Source organism: Ascaphus truei (assembly GCF_040206685.1).
Source record: "Ascaphus truei isolate aAscTru1 chromosome 12 unlocalized genomic scaffold, aAscTru1.hap1 SUPER_12_unloc_8, whole genome shotgun sequence".
Classification (NCBI taxonomy): domain Eukaryota; kingdom Metazoa; phylum Chordata; class Amphibia; order Anura; family Ascaphidae; genus Ascaphus; species Ascaphus truei.
In genome coordinates this window covers 308,976-324,398 of record NW_027453844.1, presented here as the reverse complement: position 1 = coordinate 324,398, position 15,423 = coordinate 308,976, and the positions used below count along the sequence as shown (strand labels likewise).

General features: G+C 46.6%; 2 protein-coding genes across 2 annotated transcripts; one reads left to right on the top strand and one right to left on the bottom strand.

Moving 5' to 3' along the window:
* Nucleotides 1-6,528: 6,528 nt before the first annotated feature.
* On the bottom strand, nt 6,529-6,924 carry LOC142473882 (histone H2A type 1-like). The gene has a single exon (XM_075580823.1). The coding sequence runs from the start codon at nt 6,922-6,924 to the stop codon at nt 6,529-6,531; it is 396 nt and encodes a 131-aa protein (XP_075436938.1).
* Nucleotides 6,925-7,250: 326 nt separating this feature from the next.
* On the top strand, nt 7,251-7,631 carry LOC142473881 (histone H2B 1.1-like). The gene has a single exon (XM_075580822.1). The coding sequence runs from the start codon at nt 7,251-7,253 to the stop codon at nt 7,629-7,631; it is 381 nt and encodes a 126-aa protein (XP_075436937.1).
* Nucleotides 7,632-15,423: the final 7,792 nt, after the last annotated feature.

The following is a 15,423-nucleotide window of genomic DNA, read 5'->3' as shown; positions in this document are numbered from 1 at the left end:
GGGCATGATACTCGGGCGACCGAGTCTGACTCCAAGGGTGTGTCCCATCGGTTCCTTTGGCACCACAGTGTCTCATAACAGGAATCCAAGAGTGCTCTGGTCAGATCAGGGACATGAAGGCGACAGATAGTTGTTACTCATGAGTATAGGGCACAGTTGATGCAGATATGCCATGTGATCCTGCTGGTAGGGGCATCAGGTAGTCACTCATACTATAGCCCGGCTACTACAGACTTTCTACTCACCGGCGTCATAACAGGAGGTATTGGTGTTCTGCCATAACTGTAATCCCTGCCACCTAGTGGGCAAGTCGAGTGACCACACAAAGGCTCCCCTGAGACCGCTACCGGTGATCGGTGAGTCCTTCCAGCGTGTAGCTGTAAATATAGTGGATCCGCACATGATCCCAGTTGCTCTGTCCTTGATTGAAGCACGTCAATTGGCAGAGTCTTTGATTGAGATATTCACTAGGGTAGGTTTCCCAAGTGAGATCCTGGCTGATCCGGGGGCACAGTGCATGTCCAAACTGCTCCAATGTCTCTTGGCAATGTGCGAGGTCAAATCTCTCTGTACAACCCCCTACCATCCCCAAACGAATGGATTATGTGAGCGGTTCAATGGGACCTTAATGTCAATGTTGCACGCATTTGTGGAAGCTGAAAGGGTGAGACTGACAAGCTCACTTACATCACCTGCTATTCGCGTAGCTAGAGGTGCCAAAGGAGTTTACAATCCGTTCCCCCTTCAAGCTCCTCTATGGGTGCCATGTCCGTGGACCACTCAATCTGTTTCATAAGGGCTGGGAGGGGGAGATACTGATGCTCTGGTGCTACATTACGTGGTGGGGCTCAGGGACCAGATAGAGGAACACATGGGGTTGGAACAGGCTAAATTGAGGCAGCTCAGATCAGGCAATAGCGCTGGTATGATAGGAGTTTCCATAGTAGAGAATTAATCCCAGGGCAGCAGGTGCTTGTTCTGAAGCCCACTTGGTAGAACAAGCTACTTGCCGCCTGGGCAGGCCCGTACACAGTTCACCGGCGGGTGCATGAGTGTAATTATGTGGTAATTAAAACCAGAGACATAACATAAAACACAGACAAAGCTCAGTTTTTAGCACATCTAGTGAGACTCATACACGGTACAGTGCCTAAATATATATGGATAAATATCTAATAAGTAAATGGTCTTTTAGTTTGACATTTTTGGCCAAAATTGTTGTAAGCCCCTGAGCCAACGCCAAGGCAGACCACATATCAGGGGTCCCTAACGCTAATATAAATTCTTAATAACCTGTTTAATAACAGGAAGAATGATTTATAGTAAATCTGTCAATATTAGCTGCAAAGTTCTGTCTGACTGAAGCTTTTATTAACCTGGTAATGTACAGGTTAATAAAAGCTTCAGTCAGACAGAACTTTGCAGCTAATATTGACAGATTTACTATAAATCATTCTTCCTGTTATTAAACAGGTTATTAAGAATTTATATTAGCGTTAGGGACCCCTGATATGTGGTCTGCCTTGGCGTTGGCTCAGGGGCTTACAACAATTTTGGCCAAAAATGTCAAACTAAAAGACCATTTACTTATTAGATATTTATCCATATATATTTAGGCACTGTACCGTGTATGAGTCTCACTAGATGTGCTAAAAACTGAGCTTTGTCTGTGTTTTATGTTATGTCTCTGGTTTTAATGCATATTGCCATGCTCAGTAGCACTCCTCTGACACTCATATGCTTATATATATGTTGTGGGTATTTTGGGGGTTTAATAGGAGCTTGTTAGGTGTCCAGTATGTTTTTAATTATGTGGTAAACCAGGATCCAGAGACAGGTAGACACAGAACATACCATATCAATATGCTAAAGGAGTATCACAAGAGCGGTCCGGAGGTGTTTGCTATTTGTAGCCCGCTGCTGGGGGATCCAGCAAGCCAGGCTCTGCCCGATCTCCTGGGAGAAACCCGGCAGGGAGGCTTAGTGGAGCAGGTGGAGATGGGTTCCCAACTCACGGTTCCCAAGCTGGTGCGAGAGATGCTAGAGCAGTACCAGGTCATGTTTACAGATAATCAGGGCATTACCCATCTAACCGATCACCCGGTCAACACCGGGGATCATTGGCCGCTCCTCAAGAAGCGTAATGGATCTCTGCGGAGGTAAACTGGAGCATTAAGGGGGAGGTTGAGGAGATGATGGCATTAGGGGTAATTTCTCGTGCTCAGTGTCCTTGGGCTTCACCGGTATTTGTGGTGCCAAGGAGGGTGGGACCACTTGGTTCTGTGTAAAATAACGTCAGCTTAATACTCAGACCGTGGCAAATGCCTATCCTTTGTCCACATGGATGAGCTCTTAGATGAGCTCATCGGGGCCAGGTATCTGGCCACCATGAATCTGTACAGATTCCATTGACCCAGCAGGCGTAGGAAAGGTCATCTTTAATCATCCGTAGTTTGTAAGAATGTTTGGTCATGTCATTTGTGATGAAGAAAACGCCGGCCACGTTCTAGCGCCTTGTCAACCGGTTGCTGGAAGGGATTAAGGGCTATTTTAGGGCTTATCTGGACGACTTAGCCATTTGTATTAATGACTGGTATACTCATCTGGTTAATGTAGCAGCAGTCATAGATAGGATCAGGGAGGCTGGCCTGACACTAAAGCCATCCAAGTGCCAAGTCGGCATGGCGGGGGTATTGTACCGCAGCTACCGGGTAGGCCGGGCTCATCTCAAGCCTGAGCGCACGAAAGTTGTGTCAATAGTGGACTGGCCAGTCCCCCACACTATAAAGCAGGTAATCACTTTTATAAGTACCACCAGCTACTATAAAATGTTTTTGCCCCAGTATAGTGCCCTGGCTCAAGCCATGACTGATTTAACAAAGAAGATGCTGTTGGTGCTAGTTGCCTGGTCTCCTGAGTGTGGGCAGCGTTACAGGCTTTCAAAGATGCTCGAGCCAGTGCTCTGATCCTGGTGGTCCTCGATAACATCAAGAGATTCTTGGTGCCAACCAATGCTTCAACTTATGGCATCAGTGCTGTGCTAAGCCAAGTAGGTGAGGATTGCAGCAAGGCTATGTTAACCGACCTAAGCTGCAAGCTGTTGCCTTGGGAGGTCACCTATGCCACAATCGAGAAAGAGGGTCTCAACAATGTGTGGGTTCTCAAGAAGTTATAGGTCATGTTTACGGGAAGCCTTTCACTGTGATCACTGATCACAACCCCCTTAGCTTGTTGCAGCGGGTGTAAGGTGAAAATGGGAAGTTGGTGTGACCTCCAGGAGTTTAATTTTACCATTCAACACAAAAAAGTGCAATGAGCACAGCAACGCCAATAGTCATTCCCAGCACGACGATCCCAGCCCCGACAAATGGACTTCCAGGGTCTTCAGTCTTGGAGAGACACCTGATGGGGTAGCTTTCCCATAGCCTTCATCTTAAAGGGGGATATTTGATGGTATGGGGTAGCCAACCTCACATAATAAAGATGAAGCCCGACTGGATACCCCAAAACTGTGTGTAATAGCCACCTCGGTGAGGCTCGTTTGGCCTGTGTATAATGTATTGTGTGTAACCTCTTCAAGAAAAGAGCTAATCACTGTGTAATCTCTAGAAGGGGGAAAACGGTAGGAATTGGGAACAGGGATTGTATCGGTAAAAAAAGGCACTTTTGTGCCCTGTAGTAGTACAGTATGTTCCCCATACATTTAGTAAGGCAGGAGCACTGCCTTTTGTTTTGCTAGCATTTCGGAGAAAAGCTGCTTTGTGACAGAAGGTGGGGTCGGTGTGAGTATGAGGACAATGGTGAGTAGGGAAGGGATGGTAATCAGGTCCGGGGAACTGGTTCTCGTTGGTGCAAAGACTTTTTTCACCTGAGAGGCTGAGGTGCCTACCCAGCGGGATGTATGGGGCTGGCTAATTCAACCGTTGCCGGGTCTGAGTCCCATAGGCATAATTTCCATTGGCTATTTCAAATTTCCCACTCGCTAGACCCTCCCTACTCGAGGGGCGGTCAAGGGTGACTAAGCCAGCACCCTCCTCTGATTTGTACAGCCGGACAAGACATCGTCCTCCGATTGGCTTGTTGCCCCTACTCCATGAAAAGTATAGGAGCCCGAGAGCTACGTAAGGGGAGAAGCCTATCAGAGTACCAGACAAGTTTTGAAGCTGATCGGACAGGCGACTGGCGGGATTTAAAATAGTGCTATTGGGACAATAGCACTGAGAAGGAGCTGTACAGGGCAAATCTACTGAAGCAGTCCCCTGCACCTAGTTGAGGCTAGATTCTTCTCCCTCAGACCCCAGTTGGCGAAGTGTGTTAAAAATTCTGGTCTCCCGTGACAGGCTTCTTCCCCAAGCTGCGTGGGAAAGATATGGAAGCCTATCAAGCAATGGTTTGGGAGGATGCTGGTGACTACCAGGTGGTAAAAGCACTGCTCTGGTCTCAGTATGAGATCACGCCCGAGACTTACTGGACCCAGTTTCATGCCATGCACAAGGGGTCCACGGATTTGCACACTGACTCTGTGGCCCGGTCAGCCCATCATGCAAAGAGGTGAGTAACTGTGTGTTCAGTGAGTACCTTCAATGTATTCCTTATCTTAATCGTGAAGGAGCAATTTGTACTCAAACATTTCCCGGAGGTGAGTGAATGCATTATGGATGGCAAACCATCAATGGCTCAGCAAACTGCCAAGATTACGGATGAGTTCATGGCGGCTCGACTCCTATTCTGGCAACAACCCCAACCGAGTGTTCCAGTTCCTGGCCACCAACCTCCTCGGCACACATAAACCCCAAGGTCCGATGCATCTTTGTGGAGCTGCCCAGTGCCCCCTAGTTCCAGAACCCGACCACCAAGTTTACCCATAAGTTGTAATGCTTTGGTTTCAACAGGGCGTGCCACCTGAGGGTGGTTTGCCCCACTGCACTTTGAACCGATCCACCTGCGATGGGACCCACAACCCAGCTCCTCATATAAACGCCAGGGTAAGTCACATTCCCATGCTCGAGCAATAGCAGGTGACCCACCATATCACCCAGGAAACACAGGTCCCAGTCTCCGAGGCTGCCGAGATTGCTGCCTGTGCTGCAACACAAAGAGGAGCCACCATTGGGCTAGAGCAGATCATTGTGCGGTTGAAATATTTGTGCCCTTATACCATCAGCACTATGATGGTGGCCAGCCAGTTGGACCCTGGCACGGTCATCACTCTTGTCCAACCTGATATGTTTGGGCCAGAGCATCTGCCACCTGTCCGATGGTGCCCCTAAGTCCCTGCAGGTGGCCCGTGTTTAGACGGCATGTGGCAGCATGCTGCCAAACCGGTCATTGAGTCCAGATCCGATTGGCTTGTGAGTGCCGCCAGCTCCCATACAGGGAACAGAGCCCAGGGACTCCGGACTGACCATGGACGGGGGTATTAAAACATTTAATAAGTAATGTGTTGGGGCTCAGAATAAACTGGTGCACGCTTTGTACAGAGTATTTTCATTGCTGCCACATTTAGCTACAACTGATTGTGTGTTAAGTGCACAATTTTTTTTTTTCTATAATAAACAGGGACCTGAGACTCTGGTAAATAATTACATATTTTGCCTAAATTATCCAGTGATGTACGCACATAGATGGGATTGCAATTGAGTAATGGGTTAATATAAACATATTGGAAGTACTTTGTGCAGGAGAAAGGTGAGTTGGCTAGAGTAGCCGTGTGTATTAACCCTGGTTGCATATCACATGCTCACTTGTGTGCGGTCTGTGACAGATAGTATATGGGCCACATGCTCACAGATGGACCAGGGACAGGTTCTGTAATTTTTAGTTTATAGCACAGAGTATATTAGTGGTACAAAAATAAATTCTGATTATTGTTCTTGCTCATAAAGGAATGAATTTGATAAATTGTACCTCCAAAAAACTTGTGCTGTTTATTTCGAAGACCAGATGCTGTAATTATGTGTTCTGCCTTTTGGTTATTGAATCTTTCCATACCATTATGCTATTTTATTTTCTAACATGTCAACATTAATTATATTATGACTTGATTTTGCATGTTCGAGGGCAATCTGTAAACAACGTTGGTTGAATATTTTTTTTTTTTTAGCTTTATAGTTATGGTTCCAGCAAACTAAATGCACTTTAATCAGTTCATCAATTTTATGGGATTTTTTCCTTAAAATCATCATGTCGGTAATTAAAGTTCACCCCCAAGTTATATATACAGTAGGTGCCTTATGGTATTAAATATTGATTTGCTTTCTGCAGTGTCGTATCAAACGCAGTACTGTTTCTAATGACAGAACTGACACCTCCACATACATGGACTTAATTATACATTACTTTACAAATGAAGAGAACTATTATCATAAACAATTAAAGTGACTTAGAATGGAGATAGAAATATAATAAAAACATGTCCTGCAGGAAATGTGAAATACTATAACGCTTTTTTGATGCTGTGGGTGGCTCTGAAAAGAGCCTTTGTGTTGGGTATGTGGGGATCTCTGCTCCTGGTCTCGGGGGTGAAGCTCACTTGCTGCTCTTGGCCGGCTTGTGGCTCTCGGTTTTCTTGGGCAGTAGCACGGCCTGGATGTTGGGCAGGACACCCCCCTGAGCGATGGTGACCCCTCCGAGCAGCCTGTTCAGCTCCTCGTCGTTCCGCAAAGCGAGCTGCAGGTGCCGGGGGATGATGCGGGACTTCTTATTGTCCCGGGCGGCGTTACCGGCCAACTCCAGGATCTCAGCGGTCAGATACTCCAGCACTGCGGCCAAATAGACCGGGGCTCCGGCCCCCACACGCTGAGCATAATTTCCCTTCCGAAGCAGCCTGTGCACACGGCCGACTGGGAACTGCAGCCCAGCCCGAGATGAGCGAGTCTTGGCCTTAGCGCGAGTTTTCCCGCCTTGTTTGCCTCTTCCAGACATCGTGTATCACTCAGACAGCAGCTCGGGTAACAAGAGAAGTGACAAACCCAGCCCCCTGTGCCCTTATTTATACACTCAGACAGCAGCTGAACTCCTCTGTGATTGGTCAGTTTTGAAAACAGACAATCAGTGCCATAATCCTGAAACCACCAATCATCTAATTTGAAAGAAAACTGATGATGTCATAAACGGTCACATGATAAAGTCAGCCAATAGAAGAACAGAATGCTGGGGCTGCTAGTTTGCATAGGACTCCTGTAAATAGAGCTGCTGGGGGTTTAGGTGACATTGTTTCTCTGCTGTTTGGAGAAGAAGCATCGCCCGACATGCCTGAACCAGCCAAGTCTGCGCCAGCGGCCAAGAAGGGCTCTAAGAAAGCGGTGACCAAGACCCAGAAGAAGGATGGGAAGAAGCGTAGGAAGAGCAGGAAGGAAAGTTACGCGATCTACGTGTACAAAGTGCTGAAGCAGGTTCACCCTGACACCGGCATCTCCTCCAAGGCCATGGGCATCATGAACTCCTTTGTGAATGATATCTTCGAGCGCATCGCAGGGGAATCGTCCCATCTGGCTCATTACAACAAGCGCTCGACCATCACTTCCCGGGAGATCCAGACCGCTGTGCGCCTGCTGCTGCCGGGAAAGCTGGCCAAGCACGCCGTGTCCGAGGGCACCAAGGCGGTCACCAAGTACACCAGCGCCAAGTAACCCCGATCTCATCACTGACCCACAAACATAAAGGCTCTTCTAAGAGCCACCCACTTTATCACTATAAGAGATATGCTCATATGTCATCTGTGCTCGGGATAAAAGGGAAGTGTTCTATTATACATTGCACTTTTTCAGTTATTTGCTTTTGTAACTATTATATATTATAAAGTATCTTATGTGATGTATTTTTAGCTCTTTCTGTCTTCCTACCCAGCCACGTGTTCGCTGCACTTGTGTTGTTTTGTTAGTAAGAGGCGGGAGAACCGCAGACAAAGTGACAATCGCCGAGAATCCCCTTCAGATAATCTGCAGTTCACACACATCCCACAGGGTGGCGCTGCTGTGTTAGTAATGGAGTTCGTGCTCGGGAAGTGGGATTTGGGGTTAATAACCTGCGATTATTTTCCCTCATTTACTTTTTTTGAGCCTCACTAAAATACAGATTATATGTGCACGTGTCAGAATAAGTGTGCATGAAATGATGCCCTCACACCCGCATGGTATATAACGCATCTGATCGGGGGAAAATCCTAGTGCAGTTTGGGATTAGTAACAGACCATGCAATCCGTGTTTGCCACATGCGTTAGATACGAGCACATTCATTTGCATTATCAGAATTGGCCTTTTATAGTTTGTCGCACATTTTTTATTCCATTTACATAAATGTAACAAGTGATATTTCTTATTGTCCTGTTGGGTTGGACATTAATTTAGAAATCGGTCAAATCTGCATTAAATAGGCTGGGATGTGTTACATTAAAGGCTTCTATTGTCACCTTGTTCAACCTGTTATCAAGGATTGCACCTTTTTAGTATAAAAACAAGGCTGAGCAACATGTGTTCCCTCAGATTTCAGTAGCAGTTGATGTGGTTTTGTGATAACTTGTCAGAACTCTAAATCGCAAATATTTATCACGTCCTGTTTTTTTTAATCCTAAAACCACACAAAAAAAAAAGCAACACAAATATACAGAGAAGGTAAAAAGGGCCAAAGGATTTAATATCTGCCATTCACACACACACCACACGGTGGCGGTATTGCTTTGGCACTAACGTGTATCCCGGAGACCTGGATTTCTCACATGATCTGAATCAGGTTTTACCCCCAGATAGTTCTGTGACACACTGCACGTTGTGTGGCTTCCCTTAAAAGAATTGGTGTGAATTAAGTCCAAATCAATAGGACTCTGACATTGCTGCATCATTCTTGATACATTTAGGTTTAATCCCTTGAATAGCCCATAATGTAATGAAAAACATTGAGTAAAATCCTGAATTTGCAAAATGATCACTGAGCAAAACACACAAATACATGTACAGGTGCTGAGACTGCCAGAGATGCCACATTCCCCATAACATCTATAGAGGGAGAAAGGCAGCAAAACACAAATGTATAACTCGCATTAATAAGAAACACTTGGGCTGTTCCTTCACTATCCCAACATCACTTGTGAAACTTTTACATCTATTCAATTTCTGTCTCTATTCTAAATCCAAGCTCCGTAATATTCATTCAAAGATCCCATGTTATTCCAGTCACATTGTTTTGCACAGTTTGGTTGCCTCATTCCTCTGCCCTTAGTTATCATTACACTCAATGGGATCTGCCCAAAGTAATCATGGCCGCCGAGTGCATCGTCTTTCATCTCTATGGTGACCGAGACTCTTTTTAATGCGCATGCGCAGTAAGGTCTTCATTGCAATACATTACTATGCATGTCCCTGACTCCCAGCTTCACTTCCCCGGAACTACATCTCCCGTGATCCCCCGCGCACCGGGCTTTAGTTCGGAGGCTGCACGGTGGGTGAATGTGGTTCATGTAATAAGACGGAGGAGCAAGAGGAGAAGCAGCGGCGGCCATGTACCTAGCGCTGTGCGGAGGGGGTGGGAGGAGGTGGGGTAAGGGCTCTGTGATAGCTTTCTATGTGACCTCATAGTTTAATGTCATCCATCATTGTCAGGAGGATAATGCTTTCTCTGCTAATTAGTCTCCACAAATCACCCACTGTAAGGTGATCCTGGTTAGGCAGCTTATCCCATCATCGTCACTACAGACACATAATGGTGAGATGGATAAGTGAATGGAAGTGGTTTCTGTAAGTACTGCAAATATGCATCTCCCACCAAAAGAATACGTACATTATTACCCAACAGCATCAACACAGGATCAATACCTTTCATCCATCAGCCTTCTCCATTATTGCGGCTTTGCGGCGTCTTCACCTTTGCTTATATTTATTTTTATATTACATTTTATTTTGAATTCCTCAATGTTTCCTCTTATGGAGAAACATTGACATAACATCGTATTTGAAACCTCTTAGAAAACTCTTATTTTTATAGGAGCTGTTTATCCTTAATCACAGCAACATTGGGGAGTAGCACAACCATAAACTAGGAACCTGTGGGTGTGCAAAATATCTCCCCCTCCCCACCCCAAAATAGTGGGTTTTATAAACTCCCAATAACACGTTTCTATTTAATTTTCCATTGTCTAGGAAACGTAACCTTGAGAAACGAGATGCCAACGGTCTACTGTGCATGCAAAGCCCAGGAGAGAAACAGACGCACTCCCAGGAAAAGATCCGGCCCTCATCTCACAGCTGGTCCTGGGGAGGTGAATATTATTTGCAGGTTGTGATATCAGTCACAGGAGACAAGGACACTTAACATCGGGAACACACACACACACACACACACACATTTTGAATGAGGTCGACAGACGGCGCTACCCACAGTTTGGGCACAAATACACCCAAACAGGGAATCCTTTCTCAACTAGGTGCCAGGCGCCGCTTCCAAGGCTAACCCGGGAGGCTTCCACGCTCCGTCCGCTGTGGGTAACGCAGTAATCCAGGGATGATATTTGCACTATAGCAAGTTCAAATCGCCTGCTCGCCTCCACTTACACGCCTCACTTTGGTTTATCTCCGGCACAAACCTCGGATGGCATAGTAATGAGAAATTGGCAGCTCTTTACAGGGTATATTTCACAGAACATGTATATGCATTTAGCATAGGGACCTGCTATTGAGACTTACCTTGAAGTTGGTTACCAAGCTTGGCATTATTTGATCAAAGGATGTAACCAAAAGTCTCCTTTGTCTTTTAGATTTAGTTTACACTATGTATATTTATTTCCCCATGTATTGCTACCCAATGATTGAAGTGCAGGGAGTAACTTTCTGTCTTTACATAGGTTACCTGTCTTAATAGCAAAGCATGGAAGACGGGGTGCTGACTAATCACCGAGCAGAGGCTCGTCTGATCGGCCAATCCGGGACACAGGAGGTGACTGTGCCCCTAAGACACCCCACAGAGGTGGGTTTGAAGAGGTGTGGGAAATTCAAACTGACAAATAGAAATTGTACCTACGGGGCTTATACCCAGCAACGGTTCCCCAAGACAACCCAATATATCCCTCAGAGATAGGCGCCTCAGAATCTGGACTGAACAATAGCGCCACTCGGTGAGACATTGTTCCCCAGACCTGAGTCAGCGCTCCTCCCCACTCCTAACAATGGCTGGGGCACTTCCCCACCCACATTCCTGATAGCAGGACCCTATCTCTGTGTGTGCAGGCTCGGTGAGTGATTACCAGCCCTGCACACATGGGCAGCAGCAAAACATACTCATTCTAACCAGGGAGGTACATAAACCCAATCACATTATTCTCTGGGATACTGGGTTAACCCCTGAGGATCCCTTAAGATAGGTACTGCACCGACACACTTTATTCGAGCAAATACCCAGTATGTACCTGGCAGATACCTGGAATGCGCCGCTCCTCACCTCTGACAAGCCCCGTTGCGTTTGCCTTCCCAGCCTGGGTTCATGCCTGGCTGACGGGCGGCTGATCTGTTAAATGATAATGATTAGGATTTAATAGGCTGCAATGCTTCGCGTGTCTACCAGATGGCATAAATTCATGAATTGTAATGCAGTATATATATATATACTGTGCAGTATTGCAGCCAGCGGGAATAAAATGCTTCAATCCCTGCTTGGAAAATAACCCAATGCACTCGGGCAGAAAACAGTCACAAACCTCAATACACCCGGGTATACCCGAATTCGTGGGACTAGCCGAGCTCGAATAAAGTGTGTCGCCAGTGTATGGACAATGGGTTAACCTTTATTAATATGATCCCCATTGGCCCATCTTTTTATCATTGTCTTATAATCGGAAATTAGCAATTACACCAGACAGAATAAGGCACAGGGGAGAGGAATATACACTGGCGATAATTGTGCTATGCTAAAACAATGATGTGGTAAATTATGGTACAATGCACAGTTATGAAAAGTTTGAGCTATCATTACATATCCTTATAGGAAATGTAGGATTATGTTGCAAAGTTACCACACTTCTTCATGCCTCAGAAATCTAAAAAAAAAACTATAGGAGGTGCATAGAAACTACAATAATAAGCAGGATAGTGGTATAATTGGAAGTATGTCTCCCTGAATGCCCTTCAACAAACAAATATAAGTCTCACCTAATGCACAATTACAATGTTGTTTTGGTTCAGTCTCCATAATAGGCCATAGGGGACTTTCGGTGCCAAGTAATCCGCCCCACTTGTTGAAGTATCTTGAGCTGTTCTGAGTTCAAAAAGTATTTGTCTGCATTATAACAGTTGTGATCAAGCTCTTGGAATGTCCATACCCCTTGGACGTATTTCCGTCTCTCTGACAGGGTAATGAAGCTTGTATGTAATATATCACATTCATTGTAAATGGCATTTATAATTGAAGGTGTGCTGCTGAAGATTACACGGTCTACCGGCAATACTCAACCTCCATTGTGGAAGTCAACAAGCAGTACCAGTGCTACTACAAATAGGGGTTAGCAGCTCTCGCCAGCCAGGAAACAATTGGTTGCCAAATCGGCATCGGCATTGCATGGTGTCTGTGAGTATGCCTCAATACAACTGTATCTGTGTATGATGTGCATCTGTAACGTAGTTGGCTGACCACTGGGATATGGAAATCTATGCCACACTTTACTTGCTGCATTGCACATAAACCTTATTTACCTCTGTCTGAGACAACACACCCAGTTGTGGATATTGCAAGAGCTTGATGGGGACGTGTTTTCTGCATATGCATTGTCATGACCCGGATGCAGATCACACCATTTCTAGGGATCCTAGGGGGACGAGGTAATAGTACAGGCCTAGCCCAATAGAAATTAAAAGGGGAAAACATAGAACATAAACTCTTACTAGAGTTCATGATGTCGCTTAAGCTTGCTTATCCTGTGGTTAAGTTCTTGCAGACTGTGAGGCCTCTGGAAGAAAGAAAGGTTTGGGTGAGGACCTCCAGCAGCTGGAGCATGTTGCTTCAAAACAGTCAACAAACGGTTCCACCGGACGCAGAGTTTCTCTGAATCTCTGGAAGTCTTTCTGGGCTTATATAGGTTTGGTTCTCATACAAAACCATGGAGAGGGGTCGGCTAGGCCATTCAGCATTGTCTCTTTAATCAGCTGTCCAATCCGGAGAGTGTTTGAAGCTGAGATGGACCATGCACACACATGATTATGGCCAGTGTTCGACAAATGCAACCCCCGATCGCCCGGAGGAGTGCATTTAACCCCCTGTAGAGTGCCGTTGCTGTGCTGTGGCTCATTTCAGGATGCCGGGACACGATCAAGCGGGTCACCTAGCAACGCGGGACGCCGTAAGGATAGCCCAGCCGAAGACATCCCTTGGAGGCACTGCAGTGACGCTACGCCACACACCAACGCAGGCGCATACAGGCACGCCCTCCCGCACTAAGGATCTCCTAGCAACTGCCGGGACTAGAGGCGGAGAGAGGCCTGGAGATTGTGGCTTTAGCTGGATGTGTCTGCGGAGCGGCGCTGTGTGGCTGGAGGAAGTGTTGCTCGTGTTGCTGCTGCTTCCATGTGTATCGCGGGCGAGGCGGACGGAGGGAGCCCCCCAGGCTGGATTTCCTCACTCTCATGGCAGGTAAGAGAGTGGGGGGGGGAGAGGGAGATGCAGCATACCACTCCAGTGAGCCGGCTTCAGACATAAGAGCATCCACCCGGTCACTGCTGTATTTCATCTCCTGTCGGCACCGCTGATAAGAGGGAGAGAGAGGAATTTGAGAGGGCGGACACTCGCTCTCGCGTAGGGGAGGGGTTTGGTGTCTGTGTGTGTGTAAGTGGCAGAGAGAGAGTGTGGTTGTGTGTGAGGAGGGAGATGCAGCATACCAGAGTGGAGTGTGTAAGTGGGAGTGTGTGTGTGTGTGTGTGTAAGTGGGGGAGTGTGTGTGTGTGGGAGAGTGTGTGTGTGTGTGTGTGTGTGTGTAAGTTGAAGTCTCGCCCTCTGTCTTGCCCTCGCGTGAATAATAGGGGGTGGGGGACAATGATTACATGAATACTAGGGGGTAGGGTATAATGGTTGCACAGTATATGGGTAACAGTTTCACACAGGGATGTGGGGGTTAGTGGATGTCTCTCAGCCTGTGGCAGGTGCTGACATAGTGTGCAGCCAGTTCTGCTGTGGTTTCATCTTCTCCCAGGAGGATCGCTATTTTTTGGTTCTCTATATTATTAAAGTTCTGGATAAGTGCAGTGAGTTTCTCTAGGTGGGCACTCCTCATTTCAGAGTATTGTGTGCAACGCAACAGGAAGTGTGTTTCATCTTCTACCTCTCCTAGCTCACATCTTTGGCACAGTCTCATCTCCTGCGGCTTCCAGTTCTGTCTGTGTCTGCCTGTTTCTATTTCTAGGCTGTGGGCACATATTCTGTACTGGCCCAGGGTCTGTCTCTGCTTTGGGTCTTTTACCTTCAGTAGGTAGGGTGCCAGAGTGTATTCTCTCTGTAGGCTGTGGTAGGTTTCCAGCTTCTTTGAGCGCTGGATTTCATTGTCCCACCTAGTCACATACCGCTTCTTCATTTCGTTGGCGATTGAGTTGATTTATTTTTTCGGCAGGTTGTTGATCTGTGTGGGGTTTTGTCCTTGGAGTGTGAGGACAAGTTATTTGATGTCACAGGGTTTAGTGAGGAGGTCCTGGCTTCTCATTGCTCTGTAGCAGTAAGACTGTGGATGGCTGGTGTTTAGGTGGGCCCAGCATGTCAGTGCTCTCTTCTGTCCAGTGAGCAGTAGAGGAAAGCGGCCCAGCTCAGCCCGGCATGCATTGTTTGATGTACTCCTGTGTACTTGGAGAAGGTGTTTTGCAGAATTCCAGACGCCGTATTTCTGTTGGGCTGGTATCCCATTTTGTGGAGTCTGGGAATGTTACAGGGCCGCACACCTCGCTGCCATACAGAAGGATGGGTGTGATGATGCTGTTGAATATTTTCATCCAGATTTGTATTGGTGGTTTGAGGTGGTACATCTGTTTCCCTATTGTGTAGAATGCTCTGCGGGCCTTCTCCTTCAGTGTTTTTATGGCCAGGCTGAATTTCCCTGATGAGCTGATTGTTAGACCTAGGTATGTGTAACTCGCTGTCTGTTCCAGTGCATTGTCGTCCAGTGTGAATTGCGATATGGTTGGATGTTTTTTATATTTTTTCTGGAATACCATTATTCTGTTTTTTTCTAGGTTCACACAGAGTGCCCAGGCCTGGCTGAATTTTTCTAGTATTGCCAGTTTCTGTTGGAGGCCTTGTTCTGTTGGAGACAGCAGGAGCAGGTCGTCTGTGTATAGTAGAGACTTAACCTCAGTTCCAGCCAAGTTGAGCCCAGGTGCTGAGGAGGATACTAGGGCTGCTGTGAGCTCATTGATGTAAATGTTAAAAAGTGTGGGACTCACACTGCAGCCCTGTCTAACTCC

Bases quoted from the DNA above. Each gene is read 5' to 3' on its own strand.
- LOC142473881 (XM_075580822.1), top strand. From the start codon at position 7,251: ATGCCTGAACCAGCCAAGTCTGCGCCAGCGGCCAAGAAGGGCTCTAAG.
- LOC142473882 (XM_075580823.1), bottom strand. From the start codon at position 6,924: ATGTCTGGAAGAGGCAAACAAGGCGGGAAAACTCGCGCTAAGGCCAAG.